Here is a 23,007-nt window from a genome sequence, read left to right on the forward strand (position 1 = left end):
TTATAATTGGAAACACAAAAACCTGTCATATACAAATATTTCAGGTGTAGAAATGGTACTAGACATTTCTAAACCTACCAATGCTCACTAAACATTGGTAGTAAAACACCATCTAGGATATAATAATAATGATGATGTCTCATTCTGACTCTGAAATGTAATTTGGAAGGTACTAAATATTAATTTTTTATTTATTGGCAAATTCCACAATCAGAAGAAACTGATGAGGTTTGCATTGCAACAAAAATCAAATTCAAAAACAGTAGCTCCCATGAAGCTTGGTTGGTGGGAAGAGTGAAAAAGAAATTCTATTTTACCTATTCTTTTGAATAAAAAAGTATTTTGGGACCAACCTCACTGTTAAGGCAACGGTTAGCCTTGTGAGCCTTAAACAGTCTTCTATATTTTGCCCTATCTTCTAGATCCTCCCTTGATAATCCCTCTGTCCTTACTTCCATCATCCTTTCACCTTTCTATAAAGTGTTAAACAGCTTCATTCCTCACAATAAGCAAAATTATCAAAAGGTACAAATTCTTTTGGAATCCATGTTTTATGCTTCATCGTTTTATGATTTCATCACAAAATATTAAAAACTACAGAGATATTTGATAAAAATTTAAAATACTTACTTTTAATTTTGGAATTCTGTTAATGGTTTTTAAGGGACGAAGTACACGTAAAACACGTAATGATTTGATAGTATTAAGGTTTCCTCCTGCGCTGTCGCTAAAAAATACAATGAAATCCCGATATTAATAATTAGTAATTAATAATATTTCTAAAATATTACTAATTGAATACTTTATAAGATCTTTCTCTCCCTCATATATATATATATATATATATACACACACACACTTCATTTTTGCATTTGGTTTGCAAAATTCTTTATGTGAATTTCTGTCTTGAAACAAATCTTGTTGTGTCTTGGGAGAATCATTACACCAATATTAACAACACGTACACCAGTTCAATTCTACCCCTTTATTATTAGTCAATTGGCTAAATATTGATTCCATTAACAAATTGATTGTTTGTTTACTTATTTATTTGTTTAACTTGTTGGTTAAACAGAAAATCATTTCCATTTTTTTCTTGCTCGTCAAAGTTCTTTCGTCACCATTTGAAACCTTTTCAGTGACTTACACACACACACAAACATGTGCAGGAACACACAGACACACGTGCATACAAACACACATACACACAGACATGCATAGCTACACATTCACACAGATATGCACAGGCACACACATGCATGCATGCACACACATGCACGCATGCACACACATGCATGCACGCACACACATGCACGCACGCACACACATGCACGCACACACATGCATGCAAGCACACACATACTTATGCACATGTGCATACACACAAGAACACTCACATACATGTACATGTGCACAGGAATGCACACACATACATGCAGGGATATGCACACACACATGCAGACAATCACATACACACCTACCCTATTCTTCTCACCCTCCTCACAGGAAAGAACTACACCCTACAACTTAAACACACCTTACACCCCACCCCATAAACCCATAAACCTAAAGCAGACACAAGACAAAAGCAAAGAGATAAAGACAAAAGATGAACTCAAAAAGAAGTCAGCAAGGCCTGTGCATACACACCAACACACCCATATATACAAGCAGTCCCATGAGTACACACACACACAATCAAACCTACAAGACATCCTCACTTTTACTTCCTCTCCCTAACTACACACACATACAAACAATAATGTCTCAGATAGACGAAGATGGCCTTCAGAGTGAGATAAGTCAGCAAGAAGGTTGTGAATGGTGATGAAAAAACTTTGTCAAACTAAAAAAAATGTTTAATTAAAAAAAAAGCCGAAAGAAGCTTGACAAACAAAAATAAAAAATATGATTAACTGCTTTAATCAATAAGTTAAGCAAATGATCAATTAGTTAGCTGGATATATATTTAACCAACAGACTAATAATAAAGGAGTGAAATTAAACTGGTGCATGTGTTATCAATATTGGCATATTGACTCTCCAAAGCCACAACAATATATATATATATATATATATATATATATATATATATATATATATACACACACACACAGACGGAAGTGATATATAATCAGAAAATATATCCATGATAATTACAAGGTTAATTAATACCAGGTCATTAGGCTTCAATATGCTATTACAAGGCAGACCATCTGGATGGAATAAATTTGCAGTTTATTTTTCAGAGAACTGGTTTCAAACAGTTAAGAGGAACAAATTCAAAATAAAAAGCAGAAAGGCATAAACCTCACATATAGTTCAGAATTTGGTTGTTCTCAAAAATTTTGTAATTGGTTATAAGCATCATTTTTAAGTAATTACATAATTTAGGTACATAATTAATCGATTTAAAAGTGAGGTCAATGCCAGAATCAAAAACTGGTAAACAAAATTGTTACTGAAGAAATTATTTTGTATTTCAAAACATTGAATTTTTAAATGAAGCCAGCAAAAAAAAAAAAAAAAAAAAAAAAAATTGTAATCAAGAGAAAATTTCATAGTTTATTTTTCTTCATCATAAAAAAAAAATGTAATTTGCCAAACTGAAACGTACTTGTTAAATTCTTTAACCAAAATAAGTGAAAAATCAATTTAAAATACTTACCTGAATGCAAAAGCTACCAAAGCACATATGACAACCGTTGCATCCAGAATGTTCCATGCATCCCGACAATAAGCGCCAGGATGAAGTATTATACCAAGATCTACAATCTGAAAATAGAGTTTTGTAGATAACAGAGTGAGAGAAATTGCAGGAATTGGAAATAAAAGGCAAACATTATTAGTTTTGAAATCTATATTTTCAAACAGTAAAGTAAGAATGTAATTAGACAAGACTTTTTTTATTAATTATCATTATCTATGTGAATAATTTTGAGTATAAAAGGCAGGGTATGTAAATTAATGAATATTAATTAATGTCTGTTCTTTGGTCACATTGATGGCAGCATTAAACATGTTTTACTTTTGGTAGACCACATCAGTATACTTTAACCATTATTACTGCCACAGTCTAACTATTACTCCTGCAGTCCACCACATGGAAGATGTTGCAATTAACACACTTGGCCAGTGGATCTAACATTTATAATTAACACTCATTACTTAACAGCATGTTGGTCTGGCATTTCTAAGAAACTGAAGAATTTCTTGCCACAGTCAATATGGCCACATTTCCAACTCTGAGCTAATGAGCGAGTCTCTGTATGGTCACTCAGTCTGCAAGAAACAGCTGCCACATCACCTCAAAATTCACAATCTATTGTCTATAGAGACAAGACACAACAATGTAATCCCATATACATCACAAAGATGTGAAGGTCATGGCAGGACTACTTTTGACGACATGTTGGTTCAATAGGGATTAAGATGGGATTAAACAATAACAAGTTAAACTCTCTTTAACAGCCGTGTTAAATTCCCTACACAAATTGCTGTGTATAATATTTATTTCCTAATTTTCTCTCTCATTTCCTCTATCTAAACCAGCTACTTCACTGTCTCTACTGATACCACCAAGGGGCTGCCCCATAATGTGGCAGACAATCAGCTACACCAAGATCAACACTCAGACGCTGACTGTATGAAATGAAAGGTGAAAAGCGAGGACCTGGAAACTGTTGAAGTTGATCATATTTGACAACAGATTGATGGAGAATGGAGTTTAGAGATGATAGGGGCAAATCAGGGACAGCAGAAGAGATGCATTATTTCTTCTACTACTACTACTACTACTACTACTACTACGACCACTACCACTACCACCACCACCATCATATGTACATGGCACCTACAATAGACAGGGTTGTTCAACCATCAAAGATCTCACTTTTAAGGAACTCAACATTATCATTGATTTTGCATTGACAAGTGAAGGATGAAATGAAGACATGTGTAGGTATATGTCAATGTATGTGTATATAAATGTGTGTATGTGTGTGAGTTAGAGGAATAGAAAGAGCTGACATACCTTTAGTAACATTTCTATAGTAAAAACTCCAGTAAAAACATAATCAAAATAATTTAATATTTGGTTGTTTACAGACTCGTCGTTGACAGGGTCTTCTGCAGCCAGAGCGATACTACTGGCACAAATAACGATCATGATGAATAAGTCAAAATAACGTAGGTTGACCACAAAATGACAAAAGCGGCGGACACTGCAAAAGTGAAAGAGAGAAACGGGTGAGATCGATTACAAAATTAGAGGTGGTCTCAGGAAGCTTATTAAAATAGTTCAGAGCCAGGGTACTGTTGTATGTTATAAAAAGAATTTAAATGTTTAATAAATTTAAACACTATGAAACAAAATGTCACTTTTAATTAAATACTAGTTTGAGTTTGATCATGTAATTAACAAAGGAGTTATAATGATTGGAATGAAATCAATTTAGATTTTTAATCCAAACATTTGCACACAAACATACATGTATAACAAAATGTTTTATAGCAATTCTTTTGTTGCAGCAGTTCTTGTTTTGGGAACTCATTCCATTCAAATATTTATTGTATAAAACAGCTAAAATAATCTCCTACAAAATCAGTTCCAATAATCCTTAGAGCCAGTAATTCTACAGCTGGTTTTACAAGACCATACTTGCAACAAAGACACAATAATATTAAAAATACTCTGTTAAATACTGACACAAACCATTAATTAGAGAGATATGAGAATTGACACTTACGGATTGGTCGGACCGAAAATAAACATAGAACTATAAGGCAACATAGGTTTTGGGCCACCAAATGCAGGTTCTTCTGAATTTCCGTCTTGGGGTTGGATATTCAGACTAGAAGTGCTGCCTGAAAACAAATTAAGGAATACAATTAGAAGATTATTTCACTTGTTTCACAGCAGAAGATATTTTGTCCTTTCAAGATTTCTCTTTAATATTTGTTTTGAGAGAGAAAATAAATTTACATATCTGAACTCACAATCATTTAATTAAATACAGACAATTAATTAAATTTTCAAATTGCTAATTATTCTCAGAAAAAATGTTACATTTATAATTTATTCACAATGAAAATTTATTTTATTTGAAGACAAACTGACTACAACTAATTTATAACACTTATGAAGGTTTTAAACAATATTTATTAAAAATTGGATATCTTATTTTAAAATATAATTTCTGTTCATTTAAATTTTAATTGTGCAAATTTTGTGAATGAAATTTTGTATAAAACAAAATAGTGAACTATCAAATAAAACTTTCATTCTAAGCAATATCTTTAATTATAAAGGCTAAAAAATAGTTTGCTTTTTAAAAAATGCATAAATCTTCAGGATTTGCAATGATAACAAATTGGCATTTAGCTCAAGTCACAAAAGTTGTGTATGGCTTCAGTTCAAGATAAAAACTTGTAGTCATGCTTTAAGCAATATTGACATTTCTTCTTTCTCAATATTTATTGCATAATTTTATTTCTCATGTCTAGAAAACAGAGAAATATCAGGACTTGCCTGAGTTGGAAGTAGCTAAATCATTAACACATCTTTTACACACACACACACACACACATGTGTATGTGTGTATGCATGCATGTGTGAAGAAAACAGGGAGCTAACACACTTCAGTTAATTATTTTACTCATTAAACAGATACTAATATTTTGGATAATTTTAATTAGCAATATAATTTTATTTAGAAGCTTACTAATTGAAAAAATTGTCTGACACCAAATTAAACCTTTTCTTCTTGTTATATTATTTTTATTTTCACTTTAAATGAAAATTTTATATATGAAATATAGAATGCATAAAGTTTTTATTAATTAATTAATTAAAGAGTAATTAAAGACAGAGAATCAGCAGAATCAGGATGAAAGACCAAATGGTTGCAGTGTTTAGTTGCAAACCTTCAGGGTTTTAGGTGCAAATCTCACTTAGACTGATTCTGTTCTTCATATTTCCACAGCCAATAAAATTCCAATTAGGTCGTGGGGGTCAATATAATTTACTGTACATGACCCATCCCCATAACTAAATGTGAGACAGTGTGTATATGCTAGAATGCAACACTTTAAAGTAAATATAACCAATCAAAACAAAGTTTTCCAAAGTTGTCGAAAGAGTTTTTTTTTCTGTATCATTGAACCATGTCTGATTTGAATTTTGAGGAAGAAATAAAAATGTTTTGTGAAGTTTCTTTGGATGTTATGGAGAATAACATTCCAAGATAGAAAGATGAAGTAGCAGTGAAATAGTTGTAACAAAACAACTGAAGAAACAATATCATTTCTCTTAGCCTTACAAGAAGGAAAACATCCAGCAAGTTAGAGACTAGACATAGTACTAGTTACTGTTCATGTTGAAACCCAGCAGAAGTGAAACCTTGCATAGAGAAAGAAATACTCAAAAAATGTAAAATACATGAGTAAAAAGAATTTAGTGACAATCAAATGAAATATAGAAATTCTCATGAGAAAATGGTCATGGCATCAATAATAATAATTGTCGACATGCAACCAATAAGTGATTCAGAAGTTTTAACATGCTTTCTCATTAAATTGTATTTTTTAACCTCATAGTTACAAGAACCTTCATATACCGACAGAATTCATTGACATGCAATAAAAATAGAAAATTTTGTCTGTAAACTGAAGTGTGAATAGACAAGAAAATGTAGTTTTGCAAACTGTCTTTGAATAACATGCTTATTCTGCTTTTGGAACTGTAAAAATATTTGACAGACATTTGAAGCATTTGATATTAAAAGACAAGAATGCATAAGACTGAAAATAATAGGACCAAATACCATTATTTCTAGCAGATATTACATATTTTGCAGTCTATGTATTTGGTGCAGGTGTGTGGTTACTGTCTACGTGAAGAATGGGTGTATAACAGTCTATGTTATATGAGTGAAGGGTGCAAGCTTGTGGATAGATGTGTATATAAAGTGCAGGTACTGTTGTGTGGTTAAATAGTTTATTCAGCAATTATGGGGTTTTGGAATTTGATTCTAATTTGTAAGTAAAACTTGATAAACAGGAACTATATCAGAGAGGCCATTCCTGGGTTTGAGAAGAAGACTTAAACCACCACCTGGTTTCATACCACCATCTGGCTCTTATGTGCCTTTCATGAAGTTCTTTTTCTTGCAATCATTTGGTCAGGTTTCTGGTCTGAGGGTAACTTCTTGCCACCAGTCACAAAACCCCAGATGAAAATATCAACTGATTCTTCTCTGATTAATCTATTAAAGAATAATATCTAAAATATGAGGAATAATGAAGTACAATTCATAGTTTTTAGTCATTGTACTCACAATGTCTGGTCAGTAAATCAAAGAGAACTTTATTTACTTGGTCCTTATACATGAGGACAAAACCTTCTGCAGTGATAGGTATATTCTCTCTTACTTTTAGCTGCATGAAATGGAAGGGTCATATGTGTGATTTGTAACATGCAGAGTTTGGTGAATAAATAATTTGAAACATGCAATTTAAAACTTAGTTTATAAGTTTAGTCACAACAAGGAAAAGAATGATTTTTTCTCTCCTTTCTTTATTCCTTAAATATATCTTAATTTATGTGAATTAAATAGGGATCACATACTCCTTAACTCTAACTGTGCCTGGTCTGTTCTTCAGTTAGATAGACATATTTGTAAGGAAACAGTAGCTCATGAATATGTAATCTCTATCTGGCATAAATTAACATATATTACATTTGATGTACTGAACACACTTTTGTGTGTGTGTGTCTATATGTTTGTGTAGATAAAAATAAAATTTAAAACTAGAAAAAGCTTGCATTATTTCATGTTTCTGTCTAATATTGGTGTGGTAGTGTGAAGACAAATCTAAACATGAGGGTTCAGTGAAATAAGATTGCAGGGAATTAAACTACAAAAAGAAAGAAAGAAAGAAAGAAAGAACTGAAGGTTTTTAAAACAATTTCACTTCATTCAACATAAAGTAATAAATGTTTTGAATGACTAAAGTTGATCTAAAGGAACGAATGACTTGTCTACTGAGAAGACAAAGAAAAATGACAAAAGTGAAAACCAAAGATATAAAAACCAATCAATACTGATGGGAGAAATGAATCTTTAAAAGAACTAAAACCCTTCAGAAATATTCAAAAGGAATACGCAAGCGGAGCCATTAAGAAAAGAAAATCTTCTAAATGTGATGATATCTTTGAATATTAATGATGTGCAGTCAATAGGTTTTAGAAGAAATTTCAAAGTTTCTAAAGACACAAAGAAGATAAATTTAGAGTTAGAATTAAAGTTACTAATTTCTGAGAATTTTAATGAATTCAAAAGGAATTTGAGGAAACAAACCAATACGAATGAAACAAAATTTGCTTTTTGTTGCAGAAGTAAAAGATTTTAGTAAAGAATTTGTTTTTCATTAAAGAAATTAAAATTTGAATAAACTATTTTGTCATTATTTGATTCTCAAAAAAAAAAAAAGAAAAAAAAAAAAGAAAGTTTAATTTTCGGCATGCATCAGTTTGGTTGGAACGAAAATTACAGTTGCAAGCGGAAAATTATTGAATATTCTGATTTCCTAAAGTAAAAAATTTTTAAAGACAGGTAGTGACCAGCGCCACCAGCACTATCACCACCACCATCACCACCACCACCAACACCAGCACCATAATCATTACAAAAGAGAACATTCTTCCTTGGAAGACACATTACCTGGTTGAGTATTGATTCTGTTTGCATCTATGAATAAAAATCAATGACAAAAAAATATGTAATTGAAGAAAGTTCGACCATTAATTTACCTCAAAAATAAACTGAATCTTTAAAGAAGGAAAAAAATATGTAACAATATTAGAGTGAATCGAAATTAAATGAGTTTTACATTTTATGCAAATTAACCTAGCTTTATACAACATTAGTTCACATCATTACGTTACGTTACACTTAACAGCATGTTCTTCGTGCAGAGGAGGGGAAAGTTTCCCATGGCATTATTTTATTTTGCTCAGTCAGTGAATGGTTTCTACTTAAAGTACATGTGTGTGTGTGTGTGTGTGTGTGTGTGCATAAATGCACAAATGTTATTATGATAGTCATTTAAAGCTCTGACAAGTGCATATGGGACTATATTGTGCTAAGGTGGCCTAATAAAGATGAAATATCTCTAAAGATGTCACTATATTTACCAAACATCAAATTCCCTGCTCACTCTCTATATCTCTATTCAATTTTTAATTGGTTTGGATTTCAAGGTTGCCTCCCTTGTCTTTTTTCATAACAATTGTCATTAACATTAATGATTTCATCTTTTCATACAGCCATAATCCTAATTACAAATGTTTTGGAGCTCACTACATCAAGTATGTTAGCCTCTACTTAACTGTGTGTCCTTTATGCAGAAAGTTATAGCCATGCCATTAGCTTCATGAACATTAAATATGGACATAGGTAGAGAAACCATGAGAGGAACAGAAATGAGTGGGAGGTGACATGTTATTTTCTATTTTAATTGCTGAACACTGGATCACTGTACTAACTGGAGTAACAGTGACAAAGAAATGCTTGGAACTTAATGCAGAACAGTTTGCAAAAATACCAGTATTCTTGCCAAAATCTGTACCCTTAGCTGATATATTTCAGCAAAATATATACATACACACACATACACACACAGTTTTCTTCTTCCAAATTTCACTTATAAGGTATTTCCTAATACCTTATTAGACTTCTGGGGTCTGGCAGAAGAATTTGGACAAGGTACCACATAGTGGGATAGATTCTGCAGTCATGTAATTATCAAATGCACTTGTTACCTGCACTCGCATATCAATATTATATTTGTATTTCATTTGTGAAAGAAATTTTCTACAACACAAGAAACTATGAATTGAATAATTAATAATTATATTTCATTAAACTTACTTGATTCATTTAAACTGACATTATCAAGTGGGGAGCGTTCCTTTTTCAAATTTGAGTCCATGTCAATTTTATTTCGCTCGCCTTTTAAGTTGTTCTGGTTAAGATTTGAGTCCAAACGGGAAGTATGACTGAAAGAAATACTGTAAGTGAAAAATTTTATCTTAACAACCGAATAAACATTTGTGCAGAAGAAAACTAAGATTTAACAGGTCTGACTAGATAAGAGTGAGGAGGAGGGCAAGGCAGTTAATGCTGCTGAGAAAACTGAAAGATGAAAATCAAAAACAGAACATTAGTAAAAGTTGACTTGAAATTAAAATGGAAATGATTTATGGAAACTAAACGAAGGAAGAAGCAAACGAAATAAAACTTGGTGTGCAATAAAAAAGAAGGTGAGGAAGAAAGAAAAGTGATGTTTAAACATGACCAAACATGGAATATTTGATACAACACGAATAATGAAGTCTACATGCTGCTTTCATTGTCTTTTGTAGATAATTGGAAGTTTATGTAGAATGTATGTGTTGTAGTCATGTATGTATAATGTACAATAAAAATGTAAGGGCTTGTCATTTTTACACAACTAGACTGTATGACGTGCGTATATAAAAGGTAGAACACAAAGGTCACCTCAAAGGTCAACATATCTAATTGCTGCAGAATGAAGTGTGAGTGTGTGTGTGTGCTTAATGTATATGTTTGTGTATGTGCACACAAACAAACAAACTAATATTTGTTTTTATAAGTATTGAAATGTGTATTGAATGATAAAAATTAGATGACATTTTTCCAAACACAGAAATATTGGGTAAATTACTTTTATAAAGCAGAAAAATTTGTCAATAACCAGCCATGTTTCTTATGTTGTAGAAAATGGTTGGTTGTTGACAAATTTTGGTAAGGCTAATTTATCTAATATTTCTGCTGTTCTGTGTTTGAATAAATATCATCTAATTTGAATTGTATATGTTTATGTATAATGTACAGTCTATGTATGGAGAAAGGTGAAAGTTTTGTTAAATTTGTATGTAATATATAAGGAGTGTGTATAATGTATGTATGGACTTGTAAAGGTTCACTTTCTATAAGTTTATATAATGTATAACAATGATGAAATTTGACAGTATTTCATATTGATTTGATAAGAAGGAGCTGTAGCTAGAGGCAGTACAGACTCCACAGATTGATTCTGACTGATATAACCAGAAGTCTTTGAGAAATTTCTCAGAAAAATAATTTCATCAAAGATATTTCTTATTTTTATGGGTTTCAGTTTTGTTATTGCCCACATCTGGTCTGGTCGTTCATGCATGTTCTCTTACTGTCCACACCTGATGCAGTGGGCTGTACATGATCACTGGACCTGCTAGAAATAACAGCCAATTCTCCTTCAACTCACACTCTACCGTCATAAATTATTAGAACACACAAGATTATGTAATCCTTCACACCTCCAGAGAACACAGGATGGTCATAGATGCAATACTTTTTATCATGGTTCAAGTTTGACCAGAACTGAGGTGGGGTTCAAACAACTTCAGATATCAGAGATGATCATGAAAGAGACTTGTTTACCTTTGCTATAAATATATTGACAATCACAAACATTAACACCTGTGGTCTATACATTAATTAATAAAAAAGACATTATGGGGTTACACTACACTTATGGACATAGATGTGGGTTACAATGATTAGGCATAAACCCATTGTAAGGTAGAGAATTTGTCTCTCCTGGTATGTGAACACTGGCACCAGTTGACTGAGCAGACAACACCAACAGTGATATTAAAAGGAGTAAGTTTAGCAGATATTATAGGATGTTATATGGCATGAGAAAATACTTTAAGAAGTGTTGGTCATGCACTCCACCTAGACTTACTTCCAATCATTTTCACCTTATTTCATCTCTGAACCAATAAAGACTTGAAGAAAAGACTCACCCTAATATTTCAAGGGTCTCTCCATCCCTTAAAACCAATTATACACAAAATAAACAGAAAAGTGCCCCAACAGTTGTGTGGAGAGAGCAGAGGGTGAGACAAGAGATGAAGAAGCATTGAATATGAAACTTCAACTCTATTGTGAGAAGAAGGGGTTAGAAAAGATATCCCAGCCATCAGCATATATATTGAACAGGATACAGTATAATGAAATAAGTACCTGCATGTTGCAGAGATTTATTTATAGATATATTCTGGGTTATATAGGTAGATATATATGTCAACTACGAAAAGCTATGATCCCTTATGGTGTATATATCACTCAGTAGGCTATAGCATATCAGAGAGAAATATTAGTCAGGAATGGCTCAGAAGAGGATTAAGACCAAATATTTTGTTCTATTGTGAAAAGAAGGAGAGAGCGATAGATGGGACTAGAACAAAATAGAACCATAATCCATCACAGAAACTTTTATAGGAATCGGTAAATAGGATTCAACTGATGGATAATGTATGTGTGTCTGCATGTACCTATGGATATATGACTGTGTGGACGTGCATCTGTGTGTGAATGTTTGTATATCTGATGAGGTGGACATATCCTTCATCCACAAAACTTTAAGTAATGTAGAGCAGGTTCAAACTGGTATTAAATACATGTAACTCCAACCAAATGTGTTGAGTGCTGCTTTCTTTAGCTTGCTCACCTACCCACATGTGTGTGTGTGTGTGTGTGTGTGTGCATGCACACACAGGTTTCAAAGTGCAAAAGGATATATAATTATGTGAATATATATGTGTGTGTTTATATATATATATATATACATACACACACATACATTCACACACACACACATTTACAAAAATATATAACAAAGAGCAATAAGAAAATGAATTTAAAAGAACTGCTGTATAAGTTACATAAATATTTATACTTACCAAAATATACAAGAAATCAATTTAATTTAACTATAACTTCATATAGACAATACCTTTTATACTAACATTGCTACAATATATATATATATGTATTGCTGCCTAGTCTAGCTCTCTTTTGCATATATGTATATAGTTGGTAAATAAATTTACATGTGTATGTTTAAGAAACAGGTATTTAGCTCAAATTAATCTTGTGGTTAAATGTATATTATACATACATATATACACACATACACACATGCTATTATCTATCACTCCTTGAAGGGCCTGGCAACATAGATGCATGTACTCTAATCTACAATACAAAATAAATATCACCAACGATTTAGATATTAAATACAATGACAGTCATAAAGAAATGAACCATTCTCCTAGAATGGTTGTACTCCAGCATGGCCTTAGTTACAACTGATAAAAGAAACTTGAGTTCTGAAGAGAAATATCTACATTCTAAAGTTCTTTATTATAATTGGTTATTTCATGTTTACATCTACTAGAGTGCTGTTTTGGTTGTTATTAACAAGTTAATAATTCTAAAGTAAAGATTAGTAGCAATTAAAATGAGTTAATTTAGAAGTTGTTAAAAAAGTTGATCACAGGAAAGACAGCTAACAGAGAAATTCAAGTATTTCAGATAAACATTAACCCTCAGCCAGAAACACTAAAACATATTTAGAGGTGGGCACTTACCCTACAGTTTTAAACATCTTCAATAAAACAATGAAAAAGTCAAAACTTTAAAAAAAAGAAAGAAAAATTTCCACTTGAAAAAATACCATTCCAAGTTTGGGCTTTGATCGGCATTTCCATTATTTTGTTTTTCTCTCAGATTTAATAATTATACCTACTAAGGGAAATTGCCTGTTTTTAAATCTTCATTGTTCTGTGGTGAAGGAGGACAAATGTTCACTTGTGGCGGAGTTAGTCCATACTGGTCTGGGCAAAGATCTTTTTCAATTTCTTCCATTCTCTGTTAAAAAAAAAAAAAACAACAGGCAAGATTGAATTACTTGAAGAGTCTAAACCTATGAAACCTAAGTCCATGAGTTCAATATCTACAAACATGGGAATGTATTTATGAAACAGAAATATTTCACAATCTGAAAACTGTTGGAGGTTTCTAAAAGGTACACAAAAGATTAAATTAAGAAAATTTACAATAAAAGAAAAATCGATTTTGCTATCAAAAAATTAGCTTAAATTTTTAGTCCCCCATTTTGGGGACAATAAGTCACTTTTTCAATACATATGCACTTACACATCTATATATGTAATACCTATACAAACATATGTATTTAAATATACATCAATGGAAATATAGTCTGTGTATGAGTGAGTATGTATGTGCTTGTATGTATGTGTGTGTATACACACACACACAGGAGCAAGTACAGCCATATAGATAAGAAGTTCATTTTGAAAACATGGTTTCAAGTTTGTTCCACCGTGTTCTATGATGTGTAGACAACAGCTTTGGGTTGGAGTTAAGGAAGGGCATCCAGTCACAGAAACCATACCAAAATCAACATTGGAGCAGCATGACACCTACACCATCCAACCTACACCAGCTTAGAAAAAGTATGTTAAAGAGGATGACCTTATATATATATATATATATATATATATATATATATATATTAAACTATGGTTGCAGAACAAACAAATACAAGGTCATCCAAGTAGCATTTCGTATCTCAAATATTTAATCACAAAATGCTTTTTCTTTCACATAGAATATACATGTATAACATCACGGAAGATGAAACATAACTCATCAGTACAAGCATATAAGAAAATGCAAGAAAAATGTGTGAATACAGTTCATCACGGTTAAAAGTTAATACTTTAGCGATTAAGAAATATATATTTTTTTAAAAACATTACAACACCTAGAATAATAAATACGTACAAATATAAAGTAATATATAAATATATAGATATATAAAAAAATATATAAAAATACATATATATAGGAAGCATATAAATAAGTAATATATAATATATAAGGTATATATAAGGTATATAATGTGCATTAAATACAGTGATGTACCCCTGAAATGGCCAAAGGGAATGTAAATATGGTTTCTTCTTCTTTGCTTGGACACTGGATTTTAACTATAGGTTTCCCTTATCTGAAAAGTAAATTTTAATGAGAAAAAAAAAAAATTTCTAAACAATGAACTTTTATCTTACCTTATATATTATATATTACTTATTTATATGCTTCCTATATATATGTATTTTTATATATTTTTTTATATATCTATATATTTATATATTACTTTATATTTGTACGTATTTATTATTCTAGGTGTTGTAATGTTTTTAAAAAAATATATATTTCTTAATCGCTAAAGCATTAACTTTTAACCGTGATGAACTGTATTCACACATTTTTCTTGCATTTTCTTATATGCTTGTACTGATGAGTTATGTTTCATCTTCCGTGATGTTATACATGTATATTCTATGTGAAAGAAAAAGCATTTTGTGATTAAATATTTGAGATACGAAATGCTACTTGGATGACCTTGTATTTGTTTGTTCTGCAACCATAGTTTAATATATTTGTCTCATTTAATTGAACACTTCTATAGCAGTCCTATTAAACATTTTGTTCCTGATAAGAAACAATCACTTTATTATTGATATATATATATATATATATATATAAATATAAATATAAAACACCCACTACACTCGTGGAGTGGTTGGCATTAGGAAGGGCATCCAGCCGTAGAAACACTGCCAGATCTGACTGGGCCTGACGAAGCCTTCCAGCTTCACAGACCCCAGTTGACCCGTCCAACCCATGCTAGCATGGAAAGCGGACGCTAAATGATGATGATGATGATGATATATATATATATATAATATATATATATGTATATGTATATATATATATATGTGTGTGTGTGTGTATATATAATGAAAGGAAGGGGAATAAGTCAATGGTATTAGTTACAAACAGATCTAAAGAGTCACTGAATTTTCCAAATAAAATGAGATGGAACACTAGTTAAATCCATTTTCGTTTTCATTTTGCTGGCAAGCTCTAGAGAAACATACATACATATATATACATGCATATAAATATATATACACACATAAATACATATATTTACTTATACAGTAATCCCTTGACTATCGCAAGTGTTACGTTGCAAACCCCCCCCCCGTGATAGGTGAAAATCTGTCAAGTAGAAACAATACTGTACTGTATATTTTTTGTATTATTTTTATAATTTGTATATATTTATGTCATTATAAATGCAAAACAACACCACGGAGGAACTGACATAAGCTTAAATAATAAATCGTGATAGGTGAACTGCAATATGGAGAGGGATTACTGTATATGCATACACACACACACGCACACACATGCATGTATATACATACATCATCACCATTTAATGTCCATATTCCAAGATGGCAAGGGATGGATGGTTTGACAAGATCTGATGTGTTTCAGTAATGTATAATGCTCCAGTATCTGGTTTTCCAAAGTTTCTATGACTGGATGCTCTTCCTAATGCTTGGGCTTTTACCATACTATCAGCACTATTGAGGCCACCATACAGTTTGTGTGTGTGTGTGTGTGTGTGTGTGTTTATACACACACACACACACATATATATATATATATATATATATATATACACACACATATATATATCCAACACATACCAGCATGACAGTTTGACAGGAGCTAACAGGTTTGAGAACTTCATTGAGACCCAGGCTTTGGCCTGGCTTCTGTGGCTGGATGTCCTTCCTAATGCCAATCACTTTACAAAGTGTGGTCAGTGATTTTATGTGACCCCAGCACCAGTGAGGTGACCAGGCAGCATGTAAGAATAAGATCCCCTTCAAGTGTGTGGGTGTGTTCTACAATAGTAGGGGATGTGGGTTGAAGTGAGAGAAAAGGAGCTGGATTAGGCTTCTTGCTATAGAAAGAGGGGCTGCATTTTAGAAGAGATGAGTGGGGTGGGAGGAATGATGGGGCTGAAGCAGGAAAGAGATAAAAATGGTGGTGATGAAGTGTCAGGGTGGTCCTTCAAGGTATGAAGTGAGTAAAAGTGAGTGGGGACATGAAAACAGGGGATGTGGGTAAGGAGAGGCTGCAGGAAAGAGAATCAGAGAATATGTGTGCATATGTAAACAAACACACATATGTATATATACACACATGCTCATATATATATATATATGCATACACACACACACACACACACACACATATATATATCAGTGGTGACCCTGGCACTTGGGCTGTTTGGGCTTAGCCCGAGTATAAATTTAGTAAAGTGAATGTGTTTTTGCAATCTGATTTAATTTCTGCCAACACTGACTTCAAGTATGTAATAACTCGGACTCCTTTATTTTCTTTCAGTGTCTGGCAGTTGTCTTAGAGGCGCTCTATGTCAAAAAATATTATTCGTGGCAGATATTTTCTTGACATCGTTCACATGCGCCTGACTTGGAGTCAGAAGTTACAGCCCGAGTTGTTATCTATACTCGTAAAAATTAGAAAAAGAAATGAGAAATTATCCAGCAACTCAGGCTGATATGAACGAACGTAGTAGGTGTAAAAAAACTAACTGGCATCTCTTGCCAAGGATACAGGCAACAGTCAGATCGCTGATGTTTGTTGTGCACTCCGCTGTTATTATTTGATTGTTGTAATTGCGTCTCTGTGTATAGATCAGCTGTGTTTTGCAGGGTTGCTTTATTTTAACCCTTAACTTAGAAATGGGGGAAGACATAGTGCTAGATATAGAAAAATAAACCATTTGGGGCTAGAAATAAAGTGGAAAAACATGAAATTCTACGAGCACATGTCTTATGTGAAATCTGTGATAAGCCCGAGTGATGCTGATGACCTGGAGTCACCTCAGATATATATATATATACATACACACACATATATATCCATGTGTATACATATATATATATACATATGTATGTGTATATACACACAAACACCCTTCTAGCTACACATACTGATGCACTTGTAGCTACAACCTGTCACCCTATATTATTAATGTATTATCATATATAAATAAAACAACTTTTAACAAATATATATACTCATATACACACTAGAATTGTTCCTATTTTATACATTTTGATCTTCTATTCAAGTCAAGTATGTTTTATAGCAGTATCAAACTCCCCAGTACGGGACTGGTACTTTATTTTATCAGTCCAAGAAAGACTAACAAGATTGTAACTCTGAGCCTTATTTATCGCGTATTAAATACTGTGGCCATATTGTCCCATATTGTAAAGTAATTCTGTCAATAAGCCAGTATTTTAATATATTTAACAATATTATTATCAAGATTTAAATGTAAATATGATTACTATGTATAACTTTTCATACACTAATTAGTTCTGTTGTGAGAAAACGTTTTCATAACAATCCTGCATTGCTCCGATAATATTTCAAATATGAAGAAACCAAATTTCATTTAATTCCAGCAATACATGCTACAGATGAGAAAATAGATTAAAATATGATCTTTAGCTTCTGAGTTTGTGTATGTCATCACAGAACAGGTCATGATGTAGCCCCTACTAAATTAACTGCCTGAAAAATATAGGTATATAATTTCAAACGGTATGCTAATTTATTTCCTAAGCTCATTCTAAAGTACTTTAGAAGAAATGTCACCATCTTTGTCAATAAATATTCAAATAAGATCATTTAATCCCAATACACAGTCTTCAATCACTGGATTATTTCTAATCATTTTAAGGTCTTCTGAGAGACATTCCACTGATGAGGTCAAATAACACTGAAATATGTCTATAGTTGTCGCCACACTGAAAATACCAAGCTCACATTCAATATTTTAATTAATTTAAATTCCTAAATTGTCTCCGCTACCATTCTTCACCAGAATTAGTTATTAAAATAACGAGGTTGTTATCCTTACTGAAGCTATAATTTTAATTAATTAAGAGTTCTCAACTCAATTCCTTATATCCAATATCCACTTCACTCTTTCTTTTTCATCCTCCCACAGTCAATACCAAATAAACTTCTCTAAAACTTCTTCAAACTTTTTCAGCCTTATCACAATGGTCAGTGATTTAAAAACAGTAATTATGGTAACAGAAACAAATTGAGAATCTATCAACTCAGAAGTGATTGAATTAATTGTATGAATGGTAGCACTGCCAATGGCCAATGTTGCTTTCGTTTGCATTATATTCAAGTTAGGATAGTGTTTTACTGAGGAGCTTGGAGTAGCAGGCTGGTTTGTATCTTGGCAAGAATTTTATACAGAAGTTGATTGAAAATAAAGCAAGAATAACAATTACAAATTATTAGCATAGCAAGAGCAATGACAACATTTTATATTGTCAGACCCAGCTGGAGCTAAATGTCCGATTTAATCTTCTTAGTACCAACCTGTCTGAGATTGATCCTGGTTTTAATAGGTTTCCACATTTGAATTAAAAAAACCTTCCTCAAACTTTTATGTAAGACCCAGACACTAACTCATACTCAAAAAGTCAACTACTTTCCTAAAGTCTCCTGAATTCTTGACTATTTTAAAAATATATTTAAAAAGATAAAAAAAAAACTCATTAGCATAGATGGCAGTGTGGTAAGAAGTTTGCTTTCTGACCACATGGTCTGGGGTTCAGTTCCACTACATGGCACCTTGGGCAAGTGTTTTCTACTATAGCTCCAGGCCAACCAAAGCCTTGTGAGTGGATTTGGTAGATGAAAATTAAAATAAAGCCCATCATATATATATATATATATATATATCTGCCCCCCCCCCATTCACAGCTCGACAACCAGTATTGGTGTGTTTAAGTCACCCATAATTTAGCAGTTCGGCAAAAGAGACCGATAGAATAAGTACCAGGATTTAAAGAAAACAAAATGTACTGGGGTTGATTCATTTGACTAAAATCCTTCAAAGCAGTGCCCCAGCATGGCCGCAGTCTAAAGATAAAAAGATATAAGAATATGTTAATGTAAGGATGAATGAAGCTGATGGCTGTGACAGCCGAAAGCATCAACAGAAATAAGGCTAAGTCCAGAAAATATCAAATATTAACTGTAGCTATAATCTGTAAAGACAACATTCTAGAAAAGTCAGATTTTATAAATATTTTGAAGGAAAAAAAAAGAAAGAAAAAGAATAAAAAGACAAACCAGAAAAATGTAAAAGTCAATATTTACAGGTTAAATTCTTTAATGATTTTGACAATTCACTTTTGAGTTTGTGACATTTTAGCAAAAACAAGGAAATACATTTACAAATGAACATTTAACAAAATCAAGAAATATTGATTAAGCAAAAATCACTGAAAAAGCTGAAAGAGAGGTGGGAGGAGGATGAGGAGGAGATGAAGAGGAAGAAAGAGAAACTAGCAAAAGAAGAGAAATGCTTAAAGCCTTTTACGGGTTCTGCTTTTGGTCAAGAGCTTTAACAAAAAGGATCACTGTTCGGTAGGTTACATAGAATCGGTTAATGGCGGCGAGGAAATGAGGGAACTAATTATCAAGGAGAACAAATGTACAGTTAAACGAAGATACACTAATTGTTGCACATTCCAGATCTTTAATTAACAAATTTTATTTTTTTTTATATGAGATGAATTGAAATTTATAAAAACTGTCCAAAGCCTACCAACATGGCCACAGTCCTAAGACTGAAACTAGTCAAAGGGAAGCACCCCACTCCCATCACCCTTAAACCTGGAATATCAAATATATTTTTTTAAGGCTCATTTATGCCCAGGTGGGAAATATATTCTAGAATTAAATACCCAATATAATTCTTGCAGGAAGCTCTAAGAGTAATTCTGTTTACTAAGGAACCATAAATGGTAATATGGCAGTAGATTGGCATTGTTTAGTTGCAGTATTTTATGTTCTCAGTTCAAATACAGCTGAGATCAATATAATAAATGAGTAGAGAAGTACTGGGACAAGCTGAAACATTCCTCTGAAATACCCAAGAAGTGAATAACATTAGAAGAGAGGTGAAGAGGATTGAGGCACTGTTTGCACTGCAAAAGCTTTATGTGTGTGTGTGTGTGTGTATTTATATATATATATACACACACACACACACACACACCACACACACACACATATATCTGTAAAGACAACATTCTTTGAAAGCTAATATATATATATCTATATATATATATATATATATATATGAGTATGTTTGTGTGTACATACATACTATATATGTAAGGTGCAAAAAACTTGAACCAATCTTCTGCCTGATATCCTCCCCTAATTTTAATGAAACTTCAATGAGAAAATTTCCATTAAACTTATTTACCTTTTAGACAACAGTAGCCAACTAGGAGACTGCATATAGTCACTAGAAAGAGTAACCAAATCTCCTTCAAATTACACCCTAACATCTTAAATAAACAAGAACACATATATACATGTAAAAAAAAAAACAAGAAAAAAAAACAAGTGATGATCAAAGCTGGAACATGTTTGATCATAGGTCTACCTGATGAAAGCTAATCTGGGGTTAAGCAACAACTACACTGTAGTAATATAGTATTTCATGCTCTGGATATAGAAGGCATGTCACAATATCAATATTTATATGTCTTGGTGCGCGCACACACACACAGCTGAAGTGCTAAGAAGTTTGATTTATGAGGTACCAGGTTCGGTGCTACTGCCTGGTATTTGGGGCAAGGAACTTTTAACCAAAGCCCAGGTCAGCCCCAAACCTTGGAGTTAACACCAGCTGGCCTGAAGGTGCCTTTAGAAAGAGTTCACTCTATGACAAACATTTGGGTCATATTTCTGGAAACTTTCTCTCAGCAGCCTCAAAGTCTCACAAAAAATTAAAAAAGCGAGAGATGCAGACCCACCCCACCCCTACCCAACATATTGTTATCTTATTCCATCACATGTGTTCTATTGTTATATAACTTATGTTTGTTTAGATTAAACTATTTACATACAACAATTATATACATATAAGTATATATATACAGAGAGAGAGAGATAGAGAGAGAGCAACTATATATAGATTCATATACTATAAATACATAGACCAAAGATTCTCATTACTATAAGACTGGAATGTGCAATCAATTTGATGATATTAAAGGATGGAGCCTTTTAACGATCAGTGACAGAGTTCAAATGGCTGTTTTTCCCTTCCACAATTACTCAATATTTTATGTGTATCACAAATATTGTGGTATGTTACCAGATGCCATTACTGTAATTAACACAGAACTAATTAATGCCTCAAAATAAAATGTCAAAATCCCAAAAGACTTTCCAGTAAAATAGTTTTGACATTATTTTTGTGGTTTGTTGCCCTCCTAGAAAAGCCAGTTTTGAGGGAAACTAGTTTTGCACATATTTCAAAATTAGGTGGTCTTTTATAGATTATAATTAAAATAGTGAGTAATTGACTTAAAAACCAAGGGAAACCATAAAACAGGAATGTCAGATACACAACGTCCATAAAAAACTCTACCAATGATGATGATGACAAGGACAATTTCATGCTCTGATTGGACAAGAGGAAAAAAATCATGTTTTGATTTCTTTCCATTTGGTTAGTAACGGCAATCTAGAAGAAAGCTAACATTTCATAGTCATGCTTCCATAAGCAGTCTAGAAACTAATCTAGTCTTCTATAAGAGGATTCTCCAACATCAAACCAATGTATGGTATGCTTTAGCATCACAGCATCTACAATTATTCTACGATTATTTTCTCTATGTGGGAGTTTCAGTTTAGTTTCTAGTTTCAATGAGGATTAAAGAAATGGTCTTCATGCTATTCTGTTGGAGACAGAAAGAAAGAAGTTGTGTTATATTAAACATACTTTACTCTCAACTATTTTTATTATTTTATACAAATATTTATTAATTCTTTCTTGTGTATACCTAAAAATTACAGTTTATTCCACTCGGATTTTACCAGTTGTCAAAATAGTCAGATTTCTGACATGAAATATATTTAAGCATTATTTTTAGTTTTAAAATAAAATCTAAATAGGTTTAGTAGTGAAAGGATGTATCTTTGTAGAAGTTTTAAGACTTTCTTCCTTAACATTGATATAACACAAATATATATTGAACAATGAAGTAATGGAGACAGCAAACCACAAAACCATTTTGATAATCAGATGGCAGAAAACTGGAAAGGTTTGGTCAGATTA

At 32.3% G+C, this 23,007-nt stretch overlaps 1 protein-coding gene across 2 annotated transcripts in view; it reads right to left on the reverse strand.

Annotated features, from left to right (window-relative positions):
• Positions 1–23,007, reverse strand: part of LOC115222732 (voltage-dependent calcium channel type A subunit alpha-1) — a 998,519-nt gene that overhangs the window by 148,329 nt on the left and 827,183 nt on the right. For both annotated transcript variants that reach the window (XM_036511821.1, XM_036511820.1), the window contains 7 exons: positions 13,663–13,784; positions 9,933–10,072; positions 8,724–8,750; positions 4,749–4,866; positions 4,034–4,223; positions 2,669–2,775; positions 631–727 (listed from right to left, as the gene is read on the reverse strand). In XM_036511821.1, the coding sequence (XP_036367714.1) occupies positions 631–727; positions 2,669–2,775; positions 4,034–4,223; positions 4,749–4,866; positions 8,724–8,750; positions 9,933–10,072; positions 13,663–13,784 (801 nt within the window). The remainder of the gene's footprint in view (positions 1–630; positions 728–2,668; positions 2,776–4,033; positions 4,224–4,748; positions 4,867–8,723; positions 8,751–9,932; positions 10,073–13,662; positions 13,785–23,007) is intronic.

Source organism: Octopus sinensis, linkage group LG21 (assembly GCF_006345805.1).
Source record: "Octopus sinensis linkage group LG21, ASM634580v1, whole genome shotgun sequence".
NCBI classification, from domain to species: domain Eukaryota; kingdom Metazoa; phylum Mollusca; class Cephalopoda; order Octopoda; family Octopodidae; genus Octopus; species Octopus sinensis.